General features: G+C 39.9%; 1 protein-coding gene across 1 annotated transcript in view; it reads left to right on the forward strand.

Annotated features, from left to right (window-relative positions):
- Positions 1-26789, forward strand: part of camkmt (calmodulin-lysine N-methyltransferase) — a 120877-nt gene that overhangs the window by 88747 nt on the left and 5341 nt on the right. Inside the window, exons 6-10 of the mRNA XM_078273012.1 lie at positions 4510-4573; positions 8053-8119; positions 9980-10054; positions 18597-18660; positions 21177-21308. Of these exons, the coding sequence (XP_078129138.1) occupies positions 4510-4573; positions 8053-8119; positions 9980-10054; positions 18597-18660; positions 21177-21308 (402 nt within the window). The remainder of the gene's footprint in view (positions 1-4509; positions 4574-8052; positions 8120-9979; positions 10055-18596; positions 18661-21176; positions 21309-26789) is intronic.

Here is a 26789-nt window from a genome sequence, read left to right on the forward strand (position 1 = left end):
TTTCTGAACAGTTAGTGGAAATTCAGAAGACTCCTAAATGAGTACAACCTAATCACAGTCGTTTTAATTACCTACTTCTGGCAATCTGGCTTAGTGTCTTTAAAAGATTCTAACAACCCTGACCTTTTAAAAGCATTGTTTAAAGTATATGTTAAAAGTACATTGTTTCATATGCAAGGTTTTTCTGATGACAGTAGAGTTAGTTACATAAGGAATAAAAAAAACAGCATCCTGTTCATTGTTAGATTACTCTGGAGTTGGAATTTCAGATGTATGTATGTCTAGATAATTGCACCATTGAAAGATGATGATGTGTTTATTAACTGGAACAAATATCAACACAAAGCTAAGTTTCCTGGCTGGACAACACTTGCAATGTCTGTCTGTCCCTGTAGACTGTGACTCTGTGTCACATTCACACATTTAATTTATTACAGCATGTAAGCTCACAGATAGATTTTTGTTTTTTTGTTTTATCAATTAGCTTTAATTTGCTTTCCATTTTAAATTGGTCAAACACATTCCTTAACTGTTAATATGTATTTATATAGTATTTGGTCCGCTATCTACTGTATTTTTATGTTGAATTGAACAACAAGGAATCAAACAAAGGTCATTCATGAAACACATCCATAGTAACAAAGTCAACCACACTTTTTCTCTTAGCTTAAGAGTTCTCTGCTTAGCAAAAATTCTACTCAGCAGCATTGTTAAATGTCTTAAGAGAAAACATTCAGCTAGCAACTTAAGATGCCATTAAGGCAGACTCGATGGTAAAATAAAATAATTTGTGAATGCCCCTCACACTTGATTGTATGAAAACCAGAATCACAAAAAAACACAGTATAGGAGCATTGATGCATCTTATCACAGCACCTACTTGCTTACCAACTTGTTTGTTAAATTAATGGCAAATTGGAATTAACGCACAATAATTATTGACAAAACACTGTCTGAATATTGCAGGTTTGATATGGATGTGCGGGCAGCTTTTTTTTCCCAAACAATTTTATATTTTAAGAATTTGAGTACCTTGTATGTAAAACCAGTCTTTAAGATTAACAGGATTACTTTTGTATCCAATATAATGATTATAATATGCTCTTTCATTATGTTTATCAGCACACACACAATCATCAGACCACCTGAGTTGTAACTCCTAGCTATATGAACTACCTTGGGTCTTAAAGGCTGTCGTGTATTGACACAGCACACACGCACACTGACACACTCAGATATATCACAGTCTGTCAGCCATAGGGTTTATTAGCCAGGGTCTTAAGGGCCCCTCCTCATAGCAGGCGTCAGTGTCCCATCGATCTGCTAGATGCCATTCTGTGTGTGTGTGTGTGTGTGTGTGTGTGTGCGTGCGTGTGCATGTGCATGTGCGTGTGTGTGTGTTTGCATTCCCTACGGCTGGGGTGTGTGTGAGAAAGCTTGGTTTTATCTCTTGGCAGTCAATACACCATGTTTTGACATTGGTAGCTTGAGATGGAATCCTTCCTTCACACCTCTCCTTCTCCTCATCCCTCCGTCATCCGTCACTGACACCACATTCAACTTTTTTTCTCTGTTGTCCATGTCAAGAGTTTATTAATTATTCCTTTAATTGTTGCATTTTGTCCCTCCCTTCCACCCCACTTTTTGTCATCGTTCATTCACCCCCTTCCTTAATTCTTTATTTTCTGTTCTATAACATTTTTAGGCCCTGATTTCAATCCCCCATTCCTTAACTACACATCGTCCACCAGTGTCCTGTTAAACTGCACTCTAGATTTCAGGATACTATTATATGTAATTCCCCATCTTCATGCTGATGATGTAAACCAACCCATCACAGGAAGCATCCATCTACAATACTTTGCCACATGCAATCAAATCAAGATATGTCAACATTTGTAGCCTCAACTTAACCCCAAACTAGATTAAATTAAGCTTCTCTTGGCAGAATTGAAGCTCATGCCCTGGCCATTTCTGAGGCATAGTTAACCCCCTCTGTCCCTGGCGGTCTACTCTGCCTTAAAGCTATGATCTTTTTTAAATGGATTGCACTGACAAGCCTGGTGAAGTTTTTTAGCCACCCTACACTCGTGGCTCTAGGGATGGCAATGTTGGTCCGTTGTTCAGTCGGTCCATCACTTGGGTCCAGACTGAAGAAGCTCAACAACTATTGGATATAATTTTGTGCAGTCTTTTATGAGCAAGAATCCTAATATCTTTGTTGATTTTCCAACCACCTTGCTCCACCAGCAGGTCAGAACATTTTTCATCTAGTACCAACATCAAGCTGACAATTTTGGTTTAAAGTTAAATGTCTCGACAACATTTAAATGGCTTGCCTTGAAATATGGTACAGACATTGATGTTAATAACATTCCCATCAGTCTCAGCTATACTTTGTGTATAGTGCTAATGAGCAAATGTTAGCATACTAATATGCTAAACTAAAATGGGGAACATGGTGACCATTCATGCATGGTAAAATAGTCATTGTGAGTATGTCATGAGCTTAAAGTACTGTTGTGCCCAAGTACAGCCTAACAGAGCTGCTAGCATGGCTGTAGACTCTTAATCTTCTTTCTTCTGTTCTATTTTGACGTCACAAAATATAGTCACACGTCATTTAATATGGTCAGTTAAGAAACAAATCTAAGTTATAAATCATTACTCAAGTGCAAACACTATGAATCAAAAATGATACACTATGCAATAACTTCCTAAAAATAATTCCCTTGTAAATTACTTGACAAACACTTAATAATCAGTAACAAAACACCTCCAAAATAACTGTAAATTATTTTGTCTGTAAATATGGTGTTCGTTCTAACCAATCAGCTATGCCTCAGGGAAGAATACTTGGTCCCCTACTCTTCCTAGGAGAGTGTATTAAACACTGTAGAAGTGCTGACTTTTGTGTTGCACAATGCTTCATTAGACAGATGGACATTTTAACAAATTACACATATTAGCAAATGTATGAATATAACAAATCTTTAAAATTAAACAACAAAATACATAGTTCTGATCTGATGCCACTATCAGCAGGATAACATAATTTGTCAGTGGCTTCCAAAACTGTTACAAAAACTGTTGAAAAATAAGTCAGTTTTATGACGTGACAATGCTGTGGTTAAGGTTTCATTGGGTTTAGGGAAACATCATGGTTTGGTTTTAAATTACTTTGTTTTCATTGTTACAATAATATACTTGGTTAAGGTTAGGGAACGATCCTGCTTTTTTCATGCCTGAAAAAGCGTTGACTCAAAAGGTATGGTTTTTGGTTTGATATCGGATTACGTACTTCACAGCGGCGTACAGTTCGACATTTTGATAACCTTTGTTTAGATTAAGATGTTTGTGAACATTTTCTAGAACCTGACTGACTATACATGTGTGTATAGTGGTGTTGGAGGGTGGAGGGTTGTTGCAGCGTTGGGCTCCTGATCTTTCAGCTGGATGCTCTGGTTCAGCCTGAAGGTCCCTTCCTCCACTTGAGCAGATGGTGGGACGCACAGCACTCAGTGACCCTCTCATACACCCTGCAGGGCCTTAACATGTGTGTGTGTCTGTGTGAGTACATGTGTGTCAAAGCATGTGTGTGTGTTCTGTTTGTTACAGAAATGTTCATACACTTGATATGCTACATGCAACATGAGTCAAGATTGCAGTGAATCAGCCATATAGGATTGTGTGCATACCAACACAATAGCTACAGTACCTGAACTGACACTCATATACATACACATACACACACACACACACACACACACACACACACACACACACACACACACACACACACACACACACACACACACACTCACTCCTTAACAGAAATTGACAGCCTGACACACACTTGATATAAAAAAGGCATCTGCAAAGAAAAGAGAATGTGAAATGATGAGATTATAGTAAAGCACACACCTCTATATCTATATCTCACGCACACAGAGACACAGCGCAGCACAAAGCTTTCTAGCCATTCTCCCGTCTTGCTCCCTCTCTTTCTCTTCGTCTCTCACAGTCTACACCGCAAAGTTATATGAAGGGCATCAGGCAGGCCCGGCGAGCCGAGTGCAGAGTGACAGCGCCGAACGGAGTGATGGCTCGGCCCGATAAACACCCGCAGTGAAAAGGCTCTGCGCTTGCCATCATCCCCTGTCACAATGCAATTACTGAACAGAGTGATAGCAAGATAGCAGCCCCCACCGCTAGCCACAATGATAAAAGTATTGACTGATTTGATTGAATGATTAGAATAATGCAGACATAAAAATGGGGTGAAGATAGAGAGGGAAATGGCACGGAGGAGAGGGAGCAATAGTAAGAGAAGGTGGGGTGGGCTGGGCTGCCAAGAGTGAAGCTTTGTAGATACGGTTATGTCATTATTTTGTGTGTGTGTGTGTGTGTGTGTGTGTGTTCAGATGTTTGCTTCATCTAAGGGTGATTTTGGTTTTTTTCTTTGTTTCATTTCTCTTCATGTCTCTTTCCTGTGTCTCTGTCTCTCAGGTTGCCATTTGTGCTGACGTGAAGGAAGTACTGCTATCAGATGGGAACGAGAAGTCCATTCAGAGTATCCTTTCATCGTCCTCTCTCCTTCTCTTTTCTCTCTATCTCTGCCTCATTCCTCTAGCTCACATGTATTTACATCCATTCATATGGATTCATTCATTTATGTGAACACTTTTGTCTTATTTATTTAAATTTGATTATTCAATTATTCAGTTTGTTTGTGCATTCCTATACACAAAAAGATCAGGCAGATTGTGGTTTTCGGACACATCCCATTAAATATAAAATTTAGTGCAGTGTAAGATTTCACATGTGCTTTTTGATACACTCAGTTTCCACAAACTACATCCTCCAAAGATATTCATTCAGTTGAACCTTTCTTAAACAGTTTCAGCAAAAACTAAACATTATATCTTTTATAATTAGTAAGTATAAGTTTTAGCTAGGTGTACCTAATAAACTGGCAACTAAATGTATATATACGATATATATGCAAATTTGCAACCCCTTAAGTAGTAATAGTAGTGCTTAATCAGTCATTAATCATTGTGCCAGTCATTGTCTATTAAACATCATAAACATCTTGCAATCTAAACCATTATTATTGCTAATTAATTCTGCTAGTATTTTAATCTCTTTCATGCTATGTGATCAAGATTCATTACTTATGTGATCTATTTTTCCAGTGGCTCTGCTGTAGCCGTAGTTTCTCTTTTAGGCAGAATCATAAACAAAAAGTAGACCGTGTGCTGTAACCTTGGTGTTTCAGCCCTGAAATCAGAGATTGGGTTGGAGTGAAGGAAGAATAGCGATCCACCTCTTTTATATTCAGGAATAAGCAGCAGATGGGGCACTCACAGTGACAAATACCCAGCACTGGCACTCAACATGGCATCTACCAATCCTAGCTGTCCACAATGCCATGTTAAGAGCATAGTAATTGCCATCCTGTCAGATTTAGTTTAAGACTTCATCTAATGCAAAGGCTGGTGTAAGGGCTTGATGAGTATTTCAGAAACAGGAACAATCAAGGTTTGTTTAAAATGTGTTTGTGTGTGGTTAAGGTTTAGGCCTATAATTACAATTTTAGGACAAATCTTAAGGTGAGATTTTTTTTGCCAACATTTGTTCTTTGAGTGGGTTATTGATCAACTCTGTCAGCTTGAAAACCATATTGCTATTCTTTACTACCCATTTTACTCTTCTCCCTGTCTGATGTCCTTTTGTAGGCTCTTGCTTTCCCACTCTTTTCTTCCCATCATCCTGTCCTTTTTCTCCATTTCTCCCAGATCTTGCTTTATTCACTCAACAACTGAACAGACAAGAAAAAAAAGCTCTGACTGTTACAGTTGTTTCATAGAAGCAAGAAATATAAATACACATTTCTTCCCCATTGACCGACATGGCTTCTCCATATTTAGCTGTTCTTACAATATCTCAGTCTACAATGCTCATTTACTGATCAGAATAAGACCAAACAATAACATTACGGAGCCTGTTACACACACACACACACACACACACACACACACACACACACACACACACACACACACACACACACACTTGGGCACACAAACAATACACCATTGACCGACTGCTTTGTTTCACAGAACAAACACGGAGAGAATTGTAAGTGAAATCATAGCGAGAATGGATTGAACACACACAGAAAGAGAGCGGGAGGGTTAAGAAAGACAACAATAATTTGCTCTGGGCTCAGCCAAATTGTCCCATTCACATACTGCAGGCACTGTGTGGCATTTCCTCCCTCTGAGGAAGCTGTTGGTCTTAGCCTTGTGCTAATGGTTACTGTTTGTCTCACATGCCCTTATTGTGCGGCCTGTGTTACAATAGAAAGAGATAGTGGGTTGTGATATGGCTCAGTTTTATACAGTGAAATGGATGAGGAGATAAGCAGAAAAAGAAGTTATGAGTCAACGACATGTAGTTATATATAGGGAATAGATTTTTCCCTTTCCTTAGAAATTGTTGACCTCATTTATAATACAGAAACACACACAAACACCATGGAGAGGAGAGACTGTTGCTGTGACCTTGAATACTCATGTTGAAAATCAATTGAAATGTTCCATTAAGAATGATTGATGCATGCCATTGGCTGCTACTTGTCTACTTCGCCTGATGGGAGCAAATATTCCTCCACTTTAATGTTCAATAATACTCAAATCTGTCTCTCTCTTTCACTTTTTCCTCTTTATTTCTGCGTGTGGTGTGTGTGTGTGTGTGTGTGTGTGTGTGTGTGTGTGTGTGTGTGTGTGTGTGTGTGTGTGTGTGTGTGTGTGTGTGTGTGTGTGTGTGTGTGTGTGTGTGTGTGTGTGTGCTGACCTCTCCCCCAGTGGTGTGCTGGTGATGAGATTACAGTAAGCTGCTCTGCTCTTCGCTCTGTCATCCCTATGCATAATACACTGATGCCAGGTGTCCAGCGTGTGCGACTGTATATAAATGTGTGCTAACCTGCATGTTATTGTGTATTTGTGTCTAAGAGGCCTCTTTGATTTTGGATCGTCTCTCGAGCTATCAATCCATCTATGAACTTATCACGCATTCCTGCTCTGTCTCTCTTGCTCTCCGTCTTTGTCGATTGGATTTGTCTCAGCTCTTTGCAGACTTTAAAGACAAGGAAATCCTAATTGAATTGCTTTGAAACTCCACAAGCCAGTGTATTACTAGGCAACTTGACATCAATCGCCCTGCCTTTGTATGCGTTCATCTGCACATCTGTGTTTGTGTGCAATAGGGACAGTGTGAGTTTGTGTGTCTGTGGTTAAAAGCTTTCCCATTGATCCAGCCAAAGGCTGCTGTGATCTGCTTCTGCAGGCTGGCTCTCTATCCCTGAAGATCATCTCTGCTCACTCATGCTGTCTCTATGTTGGTGTCTACTATATGTGTGTTTTTACCTAAATAGGGTCTTGATGTATCTCTTTTGTGACATGACACACCACTCCAAAAATCTGAATATCGTTTGATGGGACAGTTTGAATCTCCTGATTAGTAAGGGAATGTGGATGGTAGAGGTAGATGACCAATGTTCTTTCCTCCATCCTAAAATCCACGTTTTGTGTTTCAAACATGCGGCAGTATGGTTCACATAAACATTGTTATGATATTTGGCAGTACATTTGGATTTGCATGAAAGATTATTTGAATTAGCAAATATATATTAAATACACTACATCAGTGGTGGTTTTTAGCAAACATTTTTATCTGTAGAAAAATACTATTGGAGAACTCTGGTGAAAATTGGTGTAGCTTCTGTTTTGACAATTCTTCATAGACACAGGCCATCTTCACATTCTAAACATGATGGCTTTACTGTAATTTGAATTTCAGCCCACTGGAGGCCTAACTGCAAGGATTCAGTTTGTGATTTGTATCTACTGTAAACATATTTGGCCATATGTACTGTATGAATAGAGAGAACATATATTTAATATAATATGGGATCTTCAAGCATTTTCCTACAGTTGAGGATGTAATGTGTGTGTCTATGATGAATCCTTGACCATGGCATGTCAGATGTACGAGGGCTGGCTGAGAGAAACAGGCAAGCTGGAAAGTTTGGGTCAACACAGGTATCTGCCAGGTGAGCCTATTTCCTTAGCTCTTTATCTTTCTATTTACCATGTTAGATACCTAAACCTAATCATCACCAGAATATCAAGTCCTGCACAGTATTTGACTTAACTATTGGCTGACATTTTCAAATGATAAACGTGAAATTGTTTTGTTCAGTGCCATTGTCAAATACCTGTAATTGATGGTTTTGGACCAACACATCTTTATACCATTGTATTGTATAATTCTCTTTTATGAATTCTATTAATCGCAAACTTAAAATACAATCAAATCAGATTTTCATGTTGAGTAAGTGTCAAGTTCAAACAGTTTGTCTTTAAATATCAGTAAGATCACCCTTGTTAGCTACATACTGTAATATCCATTCTGTAAGTATAATTTGTGTGTTTACATGCACACAGTCATCCAAGCAAAATGATTCCCTTTTGATAGAGATCCAGAAACCATCAAGATAACTTTCCACCACACACACACACACACACACACACACACACACACACACACACACACACACACACACACACATACACCTCATATGCAAGGACGGGCTAAAACGTATTTAATTGTTGTCCCTGTCTCAAAAAAAGCCATTTTACCATTGACTGAGTGTTTTGCTCCCCTATGTCTTCCCTCCTCCTCTCTCTCTCCGTTTCTCCCTCATGCACATATTTACATGAGTGGAAGATGGAGTGAAAAAGTAAACGTATAATTAGGCTACATTACTTTGATTGTTTTCTTTTCAGATTATGCCTGCTGTCATCGCCGCACCGCAAGAGAGGGCGAAGGGCACGATGTGATTGGACAAGGGGAGGGAGAGGGAGGGGCAATGTTGCGTGATGGTGTGTGCACATGCATGCGTATGTGTGTGTGCGCGCGTGTTGGGACCTCCTGCCGTGAATCGAGATTGTGTTTCTAGCGGGGCCTAATGTTTTGTTTACTAAGTGTTAATAATGCCTAATTAATAATCCCCCACTCTGCCTAACAGTCTGTGAGAGAGAGGGGAAAAATGGTGTGGAATAGGAGATGGAGGAGAAAGCTGTGAACAGTAGAGCCCTTACACAATCCGGAACAACCAAATTGTATCCAAAGACAAAGAAAAACACATGAATCACTGGTAATCTACACCAAAAACGTCAATGGTGTTTAGCATTGACCATAAAATACCAAGTAGCACATTGTCTGAGCGCTGTGAGTGATCAGTAACTGAGAAAGACATTAATAAAATACAGACTGGGTGACCGCAACCTGGTCATTGAGATCAGAGAAAACAGGCCGTGTCAGTTCTGCCAACAACAAGACATGGAGACACTGCAACACTTCCTATCATATATATTTTATTTTCTTGAATAGTTCTTGAATAATTTTTTATACTGTATATAGGGTTGTGTAGTATATATTGTGTAGTAATGTGTGAACTATTTGTTTTTGTTTTCCCCTTATATTCTGACTTATGGTATATTGTAAACCAGGTAGATCCTGCTCTGGCAGTGTTCATGCCAATAAGATAAAGAGGAAGAGAGAGGACAGTGTGGATGTTGAATAGCAACATGTATGTTTTGTGTGTGTGTATGTGCGTGTGTGTTCATGGTATAAATGTCAAGTGTCATGTCAGAAGCTCCCTCTCTTTACCTCACAAATGACATGTCTTCCCTCCCTGACACTTTCTCCAAGTCTCAACGGAAGCGGAAACACAGTTGGTGTCAGAGAGAGCGGTGTCAGGGAGCTCAAAGTGAAAAGAGAAAAGAAGCAGGGAAAGACAACCTGCTGTTGCTCGCTGTGCAGTTTCATGAACACTGGCCTTCTTCTGTCACCGACTCTGCAAATATTAAACTTTGGTTTTGATTCTGTTTTATGTGTGTGCTTACAGGGTGGTGAGGTGGGACTGTGAGTCAGACATTACGGCACTAGAGGGTCACTTTGACATTGTCATGTGTGCAGACTGGTATGTTCACACATACACACACACACACACACACACACATACACACATTCACACATACATATGCTCAGATGGCCGCCTGCCTCCATTTTACACCAAATTGCCTCGTTTTCATGCTTGGTGTCCCAGCAAATGGATGACTTAGGCAAATTGCAGGAAGAAGACACCATAAGATAAAGAAAGAGGTAAGGGCGGATTTAGGGAGGAGTAGAAATGGAGATGGAAATGGAGAGAGAAAGCAACATAAACATAACAATTAGACTATCATTCATTGAAATGTAGATCTCGTGGCCAATTGAGAATCACATCTTTTTTGTCGCTCAATTGTACTGTGTGAGGTAGAATGTATCAGGATTCTTTTGAGTATCCCGCACTGTGACATCCTTGGAAAAAAACATGAAGAATGGGAAAGAATTGCATTGAATTGAGATTTTGTATTGCTCCTCTGAAAAGTAATTCCCTTCTTTAACTCTTTGTAGCAAAGTGATAAAAAAGGATGGATTGTGCAACCTTGACTTGTTTACATGCGTGCATGCACGCGCGCATGCACCCACACACACACACACACACACACACACACACACACACACACAGTGCAAATAGCTAAGGAACAAGCTATATCACGATCCCCCACAGACCAGACATCACTCAGACAGCATATTGGCTAGACATTACACACAAACACACACTCACACACACACCACATTATCATAGCGAAACATACACTACCACCATGCACACACTCACACACGCACATCCAAATGAGCAGCTGCTACTCATTTGCATTACAGATTAGCTTTCTTCAGCTATATTTACTTTCAGTGGGTGGATCAGAACACAAGAAAAATGCATATCACACACACAGGGCTGTAGTGGTAAATAAAAGGGTAAGTACACCTTGCTCATTGCAACTACTGCATCCTGGCCCCAGTCAGTACACACCTGCAGTATCTATTAGAGAGAGAATAAAATGTCTGAGAGATGGAGAATTTTTATATTTTCTCAAACTATGCCAAGAATGCCAAGTTGTATTCTTTCACATAAAAAGGATGTTAGGACTAAAAAATATACATGATCAGCATTTAAAGAAAAACTGAAGTTGTGCTAAACTAGAACTAGCCAGGCTAGTCTCAGAGAGTAATTTCAAGTCTTTAGCTGTGATTCAGTGCAAAGTGACAAAGTCACATCCTTTGGAGTATCTGGCCTTTTTGCACTCTCTGGGTGGGGTCTCCAATGCTCCGGTCCCGATATTAGGAGGCCAGAAATGTGCAGGTGTGGGAGGAGTTAATACAGGAAATAAAGAGGGACTTTACTTTGGCCTCAACAAGCCTTTAGAAGACTCTGGAGGGAGAAGCACGGGCTTGCCCAGAGTGTTTCAACTGAGAGTTTACAGCTGACCTTGACTGGTTGTCGTATTGTGAAGGGAACACTTTGCAGAACCTTTCTCTACTTCCTGGTGAAGCTCTCTCGCTGCAGTTTAAAAAAGTCTGCAGCGGGAGAGATGAGATGCTTATAGCAAACACATTTACGCCCGTTTACCACCACATCTGCATACTAGCATACACACATGAACAAACAAACACACACATGCTGGGAAGATGGACATGCTGTTGGATGAAATGAAAGTACTTGACTATTTTCCAGCTTCACAAACACTGAACAAATTTAGCGTGTGTACAGTGTGTGTGTCTATCTGCACGAGTATGTGCATGTGTGCTAAGTGCAGCATTAGCAAACAGCGTTATCATTATTGTAATGTCACGGTCATTACAGGTAATAGTCAGGTGCAAAACCCAGAGAGAGAAAGAGAGCCGGCAGCTAATAGAGGATATTTTACAGTGGACTATGCACGTGTGTGTACAATAGATAGATGCAGACAGTCTAAGAACAGAGTAAATTGCATGTGAATTTCTGATATCGCAGGTTCTTCAGATTTCCCATTTCTCTCTGCAGATGTATGCTTTAGTCATGGGTGTTCGTGGTGTGTGTGCTTCTCTGTGGTGTCTATCTTTTCTGTGTGTGTATGTGAGTGAGTGACTGTGTGATAATTGCAGTGGTGGTGGTTGAAGAGTGATGGCTGACCGATTAACGGGCGCATCATGGTGATATTAACCTGTGAAAAAGGTCAACAATGCAGCTTCCTCTCCGATTAATTATAGCTCCCACCGGTAGTAGCTCAGTCCGTAGGGAGTTGGGTTAGGAACCGGAGGGTCGCTGTTTCAAGTCCCCGTACGGACCGAAATACGGAGGTGGACTGGTAGCTGGAGAGGTGCCAGTTCACCTCCTGGGCACTGCCAACGTGCCCTTGAGCAAGGCACCGAATCCCCCCGAACCGCTCAGGGCGCCTGTTCAGCAGTCACAGCCCACTCACTCTGACATCTCTCCATTAGTGCATGTAAAAGGACCTGAGCGTGTGTGTGTGTATTTCAGGCCTGTGTGCAGTGTGTAATAACAACAGAGTGTAAATTGTAATTTCCCCATTGGGGATCAATAAAGAGTATAAATTATTACAAATGATTAGCAACGGAGTCACCGCTGAGAAGCAACAGAGCAAGGAAAGGAGAAGAGTTTGGTGGAACATTGTGTATTAGCAGTCTCATTATGTGCTAACTTCTTTAGATATCCTGCCTATCCTTGAAGCGGGGGTATTATGCAACTGTTCTTCAATTGGATTTTGCTTTTAGAAATGTTATGTTAGTGGTACTGTGGCACTGCTTCACCAACTTTTTAATGTGATAAAATTACACCACTCGAACAAGACATTATAAACTGCCTCTCTGTGTGTGATATATACGACTGTTAGACGTGGTCTCTAGATATAACATGTCAAGGCCAGGTATACAATAGCTGTGCTACAGTTGTGAAATGGCTATATTCAGTATATACACACACAAAACACAGTTATCATTCCAATTGTCACAAAAGTAGGAAAATAGCCCCCAACTGTCATTTTACAGAAAGTCACCCAGTCACCCATCTTACTCTTCCTACTCTGCCTGTTTAACCTGTCCAACCAAATAAAGCTTAAGACACGGTTCCCCATCATGAAACAATAAAAAGGAGGTGTAGAAAAGGATGATAGAAAGAAGACGGGTGAAACAAGTGGATAATGGAGAGAATGAGATGCTAGTGAAATCAAAGGAATGTAAGAGAAAATGTGTTACTCAAGAAAGTGTTTTGCTTATTGTTACTTCACTTAGATGTGTGACCTATACTGTGCAGTTTGACATTTTCACATTCAGCTTCTGAAGGAGGAAAGTTTCTCTGCGCTCACCTTAATTCTTATTTGAATATGTTTACCTATGAGCAGGATTTTGTGACATCACAACTAGTTTTGAGCCGATCATGACCCAGTATGCAACTTTACACAAGCGTGAAGCTGCATTTTGAAACCTCCAGTGCACATACAGTACACTGAGAATGGACATGAAATAAGAGACACCTTGTGTCCAGCAGTGAAACCTTTACAACAAAAAGGTTTAATATTCATTGACGCTGGATTTTTTAATGAGGACACACACACACACACACACACACACACACACACACACACACACAGACACACACACACACACACACACACACACACACACACACACACACACACAGTTGCCAGTATGTCTCTCTCTTCCCTTTGATTTTAACCGGTACATAATAGATGATAAACCAAACAAATAAAGCTCTACTAACCCAACCAACCCTGGAAATGTGAACACACGTGTAGGTGAGATTTGTCTACTTGTACGTGTGTGTGTGTGTGTGTGTGTGTGTGTGTAAGACAGTGGGGGGAGAGAGGGATTCCTGCAGTGGGCATGTGGGTGGCAGAGGATCCTTGGCTGGGATGTTGGCATGTCTGCTTTCTCCAAAAGCTGTCCATGTGTGGGCACTGAGATAAAGCCCTGTTTGTGCATGTGTGTGTTTGTGTGTGTGTGTGTGTGTGTGTGTGTGCGTGTGCATTTTATATATTTTTGTACTGTAATACCTAACCAGATTACATTTGAATTTGAACACATTACTGGTACATACAAACACAAAAACACTACTCTGTTTAAAGCTCTATGTAGCACAATAGCACAAGCCTACAGAAGGTCAGAAATATGTAATGGCAATCTGTTGCACTTTAGATGAAGTTGGGACAATAAGTGATTGCTGCTGGGTGCTTTCAGATTATGATGGATCAAGAAACATTGTTTTTTTTATCATTTATATATTTTAATTAATATACTAAAACATTATCACCTTCTGTTGTGGTTTGCCTGTCTGTACTTTCTAACTTAATGCTTCATCACATTCTGTAGAAGTCAATATTACATTGCTGGTACAATATTTTACTGTAAAACAAATCACTTCAAGAATTCTGATTCTTCCGTTGTCAACTTTGTTTCTTTCTTCTCTTTTGCTCATGTTGATCTGTTTCCATCATATAATATTTTTCTGAATTGCAGTCCTTTTTTATTTTATTTGCCTAATGTAGGCATCTTCTACAGCAGCACTTTGTTTTTTAATTTTCTGATAGTGGAATGAAACAGTGTCAACCCTTTTAGTTTTTGCAAACTTGTGCTACATACTATATGACTACAAATTGAAATTATTAGAATTTGTGTACGAGGTCTATAGAACATTAACCACACTAAAGTAATGAGAACATTAAAAATATGTAGAGCCCTCTGTGTCATCGGAGCTTAATTGTGTCAGTGATAAATATTTGATCAACATAACCTCTGTTGCTCATTCTGATCTCATTCAGGTTGTAGTAGCAGTACTGGTGTTCTTTTGAATGAACATGTATTACTATTTAGAATTGTAGTCATTCTAAACAACAAACAGCTGAAAACATTTATCAATCATATGTTAATTAATTTAAGATTCATATTCGGTAAATATGAACAAAGAAACCAAGATGCGTCCGGCCTTTTTACCACTTCAACAGGGTTATTCCTGGAAGTACACTTAGTGTCTTTGCCAACAAAAGTGTAAGTCACTTTCTAAGAGTGACATTGCACTACACATACATCATTGTATACTGCTTAATAGGATGAAAGAGTGAAACCAGTGTTGTGCTGCCTGATAGTTTTGGTATTAACTGAGTTTTTAAGAGGGTCTAACACGCTTACTGCATTGGACTTCACAAGCTCTGTTTAGTGTTAGCATGTGTTGTTTTGTTTCTTTTTGTGAACGTGGTCACGAGGTTTTGTTACTATTGCAGTCTTAAGTGGCCTAGTCCTATTTTCCCACATGACAGCACATGTGGTAAGAGGGAATCTCCTGGATGGTTTGGGATTGAATCATCTGAAATCAAGAAAATACATGTCAAGGAAATTCATATAAATTGGAATCATACTGAAAGGCACACTAACTGACTAATAGCTTAAAGGTTGTCGGTTCAATTCTTGACAGTTAGAAGAAAGTTTGGTTTAGAAACTCTGATCTGATTTTGACCAAACTGAGGATAGTACTGCCTCATATGTTTTTGTTTGGCTCATTTTGGATACAAGCAGTGGTGGAATGTAACTAAGTACATTTACTCAAGTACTCAAGTACAAATTTGAGGTACTTGTACTTTACTTGAGTCTTTTCTTTTCATGGAATTTCTACCTCTACTCCTCTACATTTCAGAGAGAAATGTACTTTTTACTGCACTACATTAATCTGACAGCTTTAGTTACTAGTTACTTTACAAAATTTTGCACACAAAACACATGTACGTTTTACTATAAATTAAGCTACCCAACAATATAAAGACCTACAAATCCAGCTAAAATGATTAGCTGATGAACTGTTAATTCCAGTTTCTAGTTTCAGTAACTTTTAATACTTTAAGTACATTTTCCTGATGATACTGTACGTACATACTTTTACTTAAGTAACATTTTCAATTCAGAACTTTTACTTATACTTATACTTGTAACAGAGTATTTTTACAGTTTGGTATTAGTACATATATATATATATATATATATATATATATATATATATATAATGTATGCAATGGGTAGCAAAACCCGAAATGAATTGTTAGGTACAGTAATACTAGTATTATCCTAGTAATGCCAATAAAAATATAAAATCGTAACCCTTAAATTTCCACTTGAGTAAATGAAGCTTAATAGGTGATGTCATGTGTTTCCATGGTCTCACCCTTGCAGCTTTGACGACATCCTGTATGTTCATTTACGTCTGTAAGCAGACAAATATAGCAGCAACGCCCTCTCTCTCGCTCTCACACACACACACACACACACACACACACACACACACACACACGTTTTGTGCCCTTTGACCTCCAGTCAGTTTTGACTAGAGTTCGCTGGGCTGACCCGGGTGGGAGGGGTCAGCATGAGACAATAGGTCTCTGACAGTCTGGGGACATCAGAGGTTCTTAAAGGGGGAGTCCACTCAACTTGAGAGTACATGAATATTACACTGGCACACATAATAATCTGTGACTGCCAAACTAAGTCAGAAACTCAACAACAAATTACTTGCTTCCATAAAGCCATGGTGAAATATTAAATATTTTTTGTATACAGGTGGTAGACAAAATAGTATTAGTACTTTAAGGAGATACAATCTGAAGTAACTTAACTACAGCACTGCAAAGGGTGGCTATCAAAACATTATTTAATGTGTCATGGTGATAGAACTAGATAATAATGATTTGCCAAATGTCAAAACTGCATAAGTAAACAGTAACAGTGGTCACAAGTTAAAACTAACCAACAGGGATACAGTATATAATGGACAGATACTATGTATGATTGGCATACCCAATCATAGAGCAGTGGGGATTTCCCTTAAATCTTTAAATCTAAAAGCTTTATTGTATTCCTCTCTTTTTTTTAGTTGCACCATTTTTGACTGTCTTCCATAAACTTTTATTTGCCCTGTTTCTGTTCAAATTAACAATTCCTGCTCCTGTAATTGTAATCTTAAACTAATGGCTCCATTATCTATAAGAGATACCTGTGTATGACACATTATTTAATTAGCAGTTCAACTTTGGATTTTTTCTGAATGACATGACTTACAGTACATGACTTACAGTAATGGGTAGTTGTTATTAGCCTTACTTTATGCAACATACTGTGTGTATTTATCAAAATGTTGTAGCAGTATACATCTTTAAAGGAAAACCTTTCATCAGCAATGACCGTGGCTCTTTTTTGTTATTAACAGTTGCCCTCTTAATGACATGGTGTCCTTCCCCTGCCCTCTAGTGTCTGTCTGTCTGGGTGTTTGAGCTGTTGCCTCCACCCATCTAGCTCACTTCCTTGTTTTTCTTACCACTCACTTTTCCCGTAAACTGATATCTGTGGCAAAATAAACCAAACACAAACCTCTCACCTTCCAAGTCAAATAAACTTCGCACCTCTGTCTAACCTTAGAAGAATAACAAACTTCACACATACATCCACACATCCTGGTTTCAGTGAGACCTTGTGGTAGGTCCTGTTTTTTGTGTAGGTATGGGCAAAGATGCAGTGAGGGGATTCTGTGACGTGCACCTCTCTCACTGGGATCAGAGGATTTTGAATGAGGAGAGGTCAAAGGCTGTGATTGGGAAAGTTACATCCAGATTGCCACTACGCTGGCCAATTGGACGGATGTGCGGGATTATGTCAAATCTGTACTGTATTGTTGCATTTTAGTCAAATTACTCCACTTTCATCTGTGATAATAGGTACACACACACACCACACTACTATATTGCATAATGGATTAAAATGTGTCTTTGTGGAAATAAAAACAGGTGTTACTTTGTTTAGAATGATTGGAGTCGATTTGGGCCTGTGTGTGTTGCATTATCTACCATCCCATCTTAAAATTCGCCATATATGTAAAATCATCTTGTTTTCAAAAAGTGAATTATGAAGGGATAAAGAAAGAAAGAAAACACTTTATTGGCTAATTTATATTTTAATATTTATATCAGTGCTTGAACAAGTTATGGAGAGTTAATTGCTATGACCTCCCCCAACACATAAATGACCATATAAACATTTCTGTCAGTATTTAACTCACATTTCTCTTTCTGCTCAAATACTCTAACTCCCACACACACATGCAAGCTACAGTACAGTGGTGTTTAATGTACAATTCAACCAGTTAATTAGATTTTAGAATTATTTTCCCTTCTGTGTGTTGTTTTTGTTCTTATATCTTCATATTAACTTCAGAGCACACACTCCAGGTATTAATTCCACAAATTCAAGGTGCTTTTCGCGTCGCTTTGAAGTGTCCCAGTAAAAGTGTGTATGTCTGTGCATGCACACGTGTCTGTTTACTTTAGGTGATGGTATCTGTGCACGTTGGATTTTCTGATGTTCTGCATTCTTCTCAGTGCCTCGACAACAGTCTGAGGTGAATACACATGGAAACTCAAACGTAAACAAAAAGGAAGAGCGTCTTACTCATGCAAATTGTTTCCCCCTTCTTCCTGTTGGTGGATTTATTTGTGAACAAAAGAAAATAAATAGCCTGCTGCTTTATCTGGAGCTGCTATCATAGGAAAGCATTCTAACCTGTCTCTCCCTCTCCCTCTCAGTTTGTTTCTCGACCAGTACAGAGCCAGCCTGGTTGATGCTATAAGGAGATTACTGCAACCCAACGTAAGTGTGTGTGTGTGTGTGCATGTTTGTTTGGCTCTGTGTGTCTACTGTATATATCGCTGCTTATCCCCTTCCTCTAAATCACCACCCACTCTTCTCAATCATAATTAGGCCTCGCTCAAAACCCTATACACATTAATAGTCTGAAAGGATTAATATCATGTAATGCTTTAATGCTTATTATGAGCAACTTGAATGCATCGCTCTGATCTCCGTCTTCTGTCTCTTCTGCCTTTCCTTAATCATAAATCCGAGGCAACTTCTCCCTTTTGGCCTCGCGATAAGACCCCACGCTGTGACAGCCAAAGCAAAAAGCTGGAAGAGATACGGTTGAGGTTTCTATTCATCTGAGGGAAGAGGGGTCAGTTTTAAGTACATATGCCAGACTGGTACAGAGAATATCTGTTTATGAAAAAGAGGTGAAAACAGCACTGGAGGAAAGGAGAGAAGAAGGAGAAGAGAACACATAAAGGGATGAGGGATTAGAGAGATGGATGGGAAAGATGTAGGTATGGGAAAGATGGACAGTGAGGAGAAATGGAAGAAGAAAAAAGCAGGAAAGGACATTTGGTGGAAAATACATTTTCATTTTGAATTCCAACATGGGTGTTATGATATGATGAACCAGAAACATGCAGGTTATAATGTGGTTGTCACGTCAACGCCAAGTAATTTCAAGTTTCAAATTACAGAAATTACAGGAGCAACCTGTCCTTTCATAAACACTGTCACTGTTTCTTGGATTAATCTACAGACCTCGCTGTGAACTGTTTTTACTAGAACTATGTTCTACAGAAGAAATAGTCCCCGTGAAAACCGCTGACCATATGTTCTCTGGATAATCCAGCACACTTGGGACCCTGTTTCTAGAAGGAGATGTTGTATTTTTTATGCCATTTTTAAATGCTGTCAGCACCTCAAATGAATTTCCATTCACTTTAATTTTATTGGGGTGGAAGCAGAAATCTCAGCGACAGATATAGACATAGACATAGATTAGTGAGAAAATATATATGTTTGGAAAATATGTGAACTAACCCTTTAAAATCCAGTTTCTTTATCACATGTGTTACAAACAGCAGAGGTAACTAGAAAGACAAGAAGGATTATATTATTAATATTACATTCATTTTGTTGCCAGCAGTGACACACGTTCCCTCAGCTGACATTTCAGACAGTGACATGCACAGTAACACCTACAACCCAAATATGTGTCTCTGTTGCAGTTGAATGCAGAAGCTGCTGTTGTCAAATGGCAGACATGACATCTGGCCATTGTTGTACATCTGTGTGTTAAGTCTCTCTTCATGCATCTCTCTCTTTAATCCAGTGGAGATAATTCAGGGGCTAATATGATTTGAGTGTCGGCCATCAGACTGTCGCTGCCACAACAAGCTTTGCCAAATATTTAATAATTTGCTAAGCTGATTAAGCAATTAACAAAGCAATTAATTCTCCCATCTAATGGCACTAATTTGTTGTTTCTGACAAAGGTGCTCCATCCGGTGGGCTGGATCCCCTTAATCAGCTGATTAGTGCTGGGAGGAGTTGTTTGTTTACTTTTGCTGTATTTTTAGAAGGGGGGGTGAAACTGGATATACAGATGAAAAATCATCTGTCAAGTGTTGTGATCCTGCTCTTTGTGTTCATTTAGCTTGTGTTGTGTCAGTGTGTATCGTTGTTTGCTGAACTGTATGCATGTGTTTGTGTGAGCATCCCTCTTTGCTACATTTAATTAAAACAATATTAACATGATCCACATGAAATACAACTGAAAGCTGAAGGATTTCAAAAAAACTTTGAACCTGTTGGTAATCCTCTTAGTATTTGCAGGACGTCTGTGATGCTTGTGCACATACAAACTGTCTCTATCTTTCTGATACACACAACACACACACACACACACACACACACACACACACACACACACACACACATACGTACAAGTAGACAAGTCTCACCTACACGTGTGTTCACATTTCCAGGGTTGGTTGGGTTAGTAGAGCTTTATTTGTTTGGTTTATCATCTATTATGTACCTGGTAAAAATCAAAGGGAAGAGAGAGACATACTGGCAACTGTGTGTGTGTGTGTGTGTGTGTGTGTGTGTTCTTGTTTAACTATATTCATGGGGTCCAAAAACCGGGAATACAGTATACTTGTGGGGTCCGGATGGCTTTGTGGGGCCAAAATGCTGGACCCCACAACTTTAAAGGGCTGTTTGAGGATTAAGACTTGGTTTTAGGGTTAGAATTAGGTCATGGTTAGGGTGAGGGTAAGGGTTAAGGTTAGGCATTTAGTTGTGATGGTTAAGGTTAGGGTAAGGGGCTAGGGAATGCATTATGTCAATGACGGGCCCCCACAAAGATAGTGAAACGCATTGTGTGTGTGTGTGTGTGTGTGTGTAAAGCTAAACAACAAATGTAATGAGGTGTGAAGTCCCCCATAACTCTACTATGCCACTATTTTCACTATCCAACTCCAGAAGTACTCACCCTCCTCTCCTTTTCTATCCAGGGCACCGCGTTGGTGTTTGCTCCACTGCGAGGTGAAACTCTGAGACTGTTTTGTCAACTGGCCCAGCAGGCCGGACTCTGCGCTGCTCAACACCAGCAGTATGATGCTCAGGTCTGGGATGTTCACTTAAAGGTAAGAAGCATGTCCAAGAATAAAGAAGACACTCACACAGTCAGCATGACACCAAAGCCCTGTATCCTGTAAAAAACATTTGAATCAGTCGTTTTGTTAAGAGGGACATACCACAACTGATGTTATCAAAGTCTGCAGGCAAGGTGCTCGGTCATGTGTATGATTGTTTCTCTGCAGTTTCACATCAAAGAGTTGTAAGTGTGACTATAATTACAGTATGAATAAAATAATACAATTCTGCATGATCATCAACTGTTTGCCTTTAGGTTGTTTTTAAGAAGTTTTCTGCTTTGGCTATCAAACGTCAGTTTCTGTGATGACTTGCTTCATATTTTAACCAAGGAAACAGTAGTTAAACAATTTTTCCAAGTCCACATGTCAAATGTTTGTTGAGAGAGTTGGTTGGTGGCTGTAATCATTCCTTTACTTCAGACTGGCCATTAAGCTATTCCTTCCTAGGGCTTACTACACTGTAAGAAACAGGGAATCTACAGGCTGATGAAGCCTCTTATTTGCTTAGGCTGAACTTTTACAGAGGCTAACAACATATGAGCATTGTATCAAAATTAGTCTCACTTTGCCAGACCTTCCTCCACGGCGCTGCGAAGGAGGGTCTGGCTAGGACACATAGCATTCAAATAGGATTTACCCTGCAGAGATCTGAGGAGCAGTTAACCATAGTCCTCATAAATCCACCGGAGTTTAAAATTCCAACACAAACAAAATGGAAGGTAACTGACGGAATCCGGCGGAATTTCCGACGGCAACGGAGCAATCCCAGAAGTGGAACGTCATAGGCTATATTCAAATAGAATCGGATGAAAACCTGGCTAACACAGTTCAATTGCTTTCTCAAAAATGTGCTGAATATGTTGCTACATAATAAAGAAACCAGCAACAATTCAGTTTGCATAATTTGCACTCAGCTCTAATAAAGACTCCCGGATTAGCCATTGTTTGATATTTAAAGACACTTTGTGAGACACACCGGAGCGAAAAAAGCTGCCTTAACTTGACATAGTGAGAGAGAGAGAGAGAGAGAGAGAAAAAAAGAGAGAGAGAGAGGAAGGAGAGAGAAGGACAGTGAAAAAGAGAAAAAGGAGTGACAGAAAAGACATGAGTAGGCAGTGTTAAAAGAAGTGGTGTCCAGCTGTTAACTCCATTACACACACAGCTACAGAAGAAAAGGACAGCAAGGAGTGGGCTAAATTGGTGCACACGTTCACCTACACTGGTGGGACAATTGGACAGACTGGCCATTAAAGTGCCTGTTAAAGTGGCCTGAACCTCAGCAAGGAAAATCTCACTCCTTCTGTCTCTTTACTAGTTGTCCTTCACTACATTTAGCATCACAATCACTCACACATTCTGGACCCTTTCAAACCACATTCAGGGTGAGCACACACTTACAGGTTCAAGACCGGTTTAAGGCAGGCAGAGGTCAACTTGTCACAATCCACATTTGGCCTCCACACCACCCTGCAGTGAGAGGGTCGATGACCACTGTTCATGTCACGCAACCACTATCTTGAAAAAGTAATTTTTGTTGAAAACATAATGCCAACCAGATTACATTTTAAACAAACCAACAAGGAAACTGTTAACATATTATATACAGTGTATATACTGTATGGACATTGTTGCTATATCCTCTCCTGGAAAAGAAATAGCACAATTAGCATTATTGTGGGTATGTTAGGCCAATGAAAGCGCTTTGTTAAGGTCAGAGAAAGATCATGGTCTTGGTTAAATATTCATATACCCCATGCTGACTTTAAGCACAAGACACATGTATTACTTGTTCAGTATTTAACCAAAACCTCCATCTTTTCCTCACTGTAAACACATCTTTTAGTAGCCTAAGACCATGTAGGACGCAGGACTCAAATGCTGATATCGTAACTTGTGCACAGTACAGACTGGAATTTTTTTTGGCAATAAACGGGGAACACTTGTAAAGTACATTCACTTTATGAGGAATGGCTTCAGATGAAAAATCTTATAGTAGGTGGTTTTGGCCTCAGGTGGAGTGGGAACAGCACAAGAAGAGCTTAGGTAAGTTATAAAGTGAAGCTATTTTAGAAAAAGGACACAAAATTCTAGAAAAGAATTAAAAAAAACAGGGACTCAGAATGAAAGAAGAAAGGGGGGGAAAAGAGAAAAAGAAGTTAAGAGGGACAGAAAGAAAGGGCTTTGGTGGGATTAAAGTGGATACTGCCATTACCTTAAATTTGAAAGAAATACAACCTTGTTTGAAAAAGCTGCCGAGAGAATTGATTGATTGAGAGCCACAGAATACAGTCATCGAAAAATTGTAATGGTTCAGAACTTCAACCGCTTGGAAAAATTGCTACGCAGACCTGTTTTAGTGATGAGAGTTGTTCGACAGAATGTGAACAGTGAAATTCAGACTAAAATTGATGTGAGATATTTTTTAAAAACACCCTGTTTTTTCTTTGGCATGCAACGTGACTGTCAGACCATTCGGCTCACTTTTGAAATGCACACTTACATCTGCGTGACACACACACACACACACACACACACACACACACACACACTGTAACACATGCTGCATACACACATACACAATGGGTCAGGTGCTGCGTGTGGATATGAGGACAAGTTGAAGTGCCCCCCTCACATCTGAAGGTGATTAAGTCTCCTCTGCTTATCTTGTGATGAACACAACACTGGTTTTCTGCGTGTGCTTGTATGTGCCTGACTGACCATTACACACACACACACACACACACACACACACACACACACACACACACACACACACACACACACACACATACACACACACATACACACACACACACACACACATACATACACACACACACACACACACACACACACACACACACAGTGCAAATAGCTAAGGAACAAGCTATATCACGATCCCCCACAGACCAGACATCACTCAGACAGCATATTGGCTAGACATTACACACAAACACACACTCACACACACCACATTATCACAGCGAAACATACACTACCACCATGCACACACTCACACACGCACATCCAAATGAGCAGCTGCTACTCATTTGCACTACAGATTAGCTTTCTTCAGCTATATTTACTTTCAGTGGGTGGATCAGAACACAAGAAAAATGCATATCAGAGCCAGCAGTGGAACACACACTATGGATTTTCATTCACTGTGGCTTAAAACAATTAAAGACCAAAAGCAGGTGTATCAATTTTGAGGAAAAAAACTGAAACTGAAAAGCCTGCATGTTATTTTTTTAATACTGAGAATCTAGCCGTTAAAATGTCTCTAATTTGTAAGCAAACGTCTGACTTAATGTTACACTAAATAAACTGTCACTGCCTCAGTCTTCAATAGATTGTTTGAATAAAAAAAAAATACATTTTGTAGTAAAATGTGTAAAAATATGTCATGAATCTACTAATTGAATCAGTAATTGTTGAGAAAATCATCAAAATTAATTGAGCCTACACATCTTTTATTTTATATTTCTTACTCAAGAATGTGGACATAAAGTGAACAGATTCTGTAATCTGCTGTAACTTTAACAAACAAGGCACTAAATAAAGAAACATTTCTATGACACTGATAGAGCAGAGGCAGGGTTTTTAGTTTACCAGAAGGCCACAGCATAGTGTAGCTCAAATATTTGCGACATGCAGGTGATATGGTTGAAATTAGTATCAATATATTCATTTGCAACATCAGTATATCATTGTATGGCAAATTAGTATGTACAATAATCAAATCAATGTTCAATGAAGTTAACGGTGTTCTACTGTTAAGCATTACATCAGACAAAACTCTTCAAATCTAATAAACAAAACTTTCACTTACTCATTTTGTTAGTTTTCCAATGCATTTTGGTTGGAATCATTAGCATGGACAACAGAGCTTTGTAACCTATCTGATAATCTCATATAATACGACACCGCTGAAAGCCACAAAATGATAATACTGAGTTATCGCTCCAACTCCGGTGTCAAACTAGCAACACACTCCAATCAAAATCCGAACCCGTTGAAATATTCACACAGCCACGCAACAACATCCTGTAATTAGGTGCGTTTCCACGTGTCATTTTGGCCGAGTTTACTTCTTTTCATGCTCCCGCAGCCACTCACAAGCTCCTCCATCTGGCACAGACACTGTTAAACAAACGTACCCCCAGTAGCTGTGAGTATACTGGCGTTCCTCGCTGTGCCAGATTCTACACACTTCGTTTTTGATTTTGTTTGGAATATGCTGCATATCATAATGTTTGCTTTGTGTGTGTCTGTGTGGAAAAAAAAGAGAGAGCAGGGAGTGTTTTTAGCAGTTCTTTACAAACCATCTCTAGACCCCCAGCTCGCTACTCTGCAGTTTTCCAAATGTACACACACTTTCGCCCTCTGACACAAACACACTCGAGGGACTGCAGACAGCAGGCAGGCAGGGCTGATGTGCAGCGGTAGTGTGGGTGTGTGTGTGTCTGTGTGAGTGTGTGTCTGTGTGAGTGTAAGGCATGTGCTGGGACAGGCAGACAGGGCTAGCGCGTTATCCTCTTATCCCCACTGTTGTGGAATAGAGAGGCAAGCAGCTGGAGGGACTGCAAGCAGCCTGATAATGCCAGCACTATTTTCTAACCCGCCATCTTAATCTTGTTACTCAAATGGTTGTGAAGAGAGAGTCATGAATTTTAATTTCTCTCAAAAACTCACACACACACACACACACGCAAGAGTGTGTGTGCACATGTGTAGATCCCCCCGTCTCTCTCACATGCATAAATAGTATCCCCACTGTGTCCATGCACTCACACTCATTTCTCTGTCTTCCTCCTTCACTCTTTTTCTCTCTCCCCCCTCAGCTGCCTGGCTACCCCCATCCTTCCTTTCTCTGACATATCTTCCTTCACCCTTCTTCACTCTCCCTCCCTCTGCTCCCCTCTATCTTCCCATTTCCTACATCACGACCCACTTCGCTATTTATTCAAGCCTGTCCTTCTATCCCTTCCCCTACTCATCTCTCCATCCACCCAATCCCTCATTCTCTGTTTCCTAATCCTGCTGAGAGAGACCCCAGACATCCGGTTTATCCATCCCTCCCTTGTCTCAGAGCCCCCTCCTCTCTCTTTTTCCACCTTGTTCACTTTCTCTCCGGTCTATACCAGCAGGGCAAGAATAAACGGAAAAAAAAGAAGCCAGAGAAACAGAGAGGCAAAATGAGAGTATGAGAGAGGGATGTAGAAGCTGGGGCGAAAGTGGCAATAAAATAAATGACTTGCACCTTGGAAAGGAAAAAAAGTAGAAAAGATTGTGGGGTGGGGGGTCGCGTTGAGAGCCGATTTAGCCAGCCACCCATGAAGCTGATTAGGCAGCCTGCGATCAGGAGGAACAGCTTTGCTTGTTAAACTTTTCACCTCTGCGAGCTCTTAGCCCTCACCGCGTTAAGGCCCCCTCCCTCCCGCTCCATCCCTCCATCTATCTCTTCCT

The sequence above is a fragment of the Sander vitreus genome, chromosome 17 (genome assembly GCF_031162955.1).
Source record: "Sander vitreus isolate 19-12246 chromosome 17, sanVit1, whole genome shotgun sequence".
Taxonomy (NCBI): domain Eukaryota; kingdom Metazoa; phylum Chordata; class Actinopteri; order Perciformes; family Percidae; genus Sander; species Sander vitreus.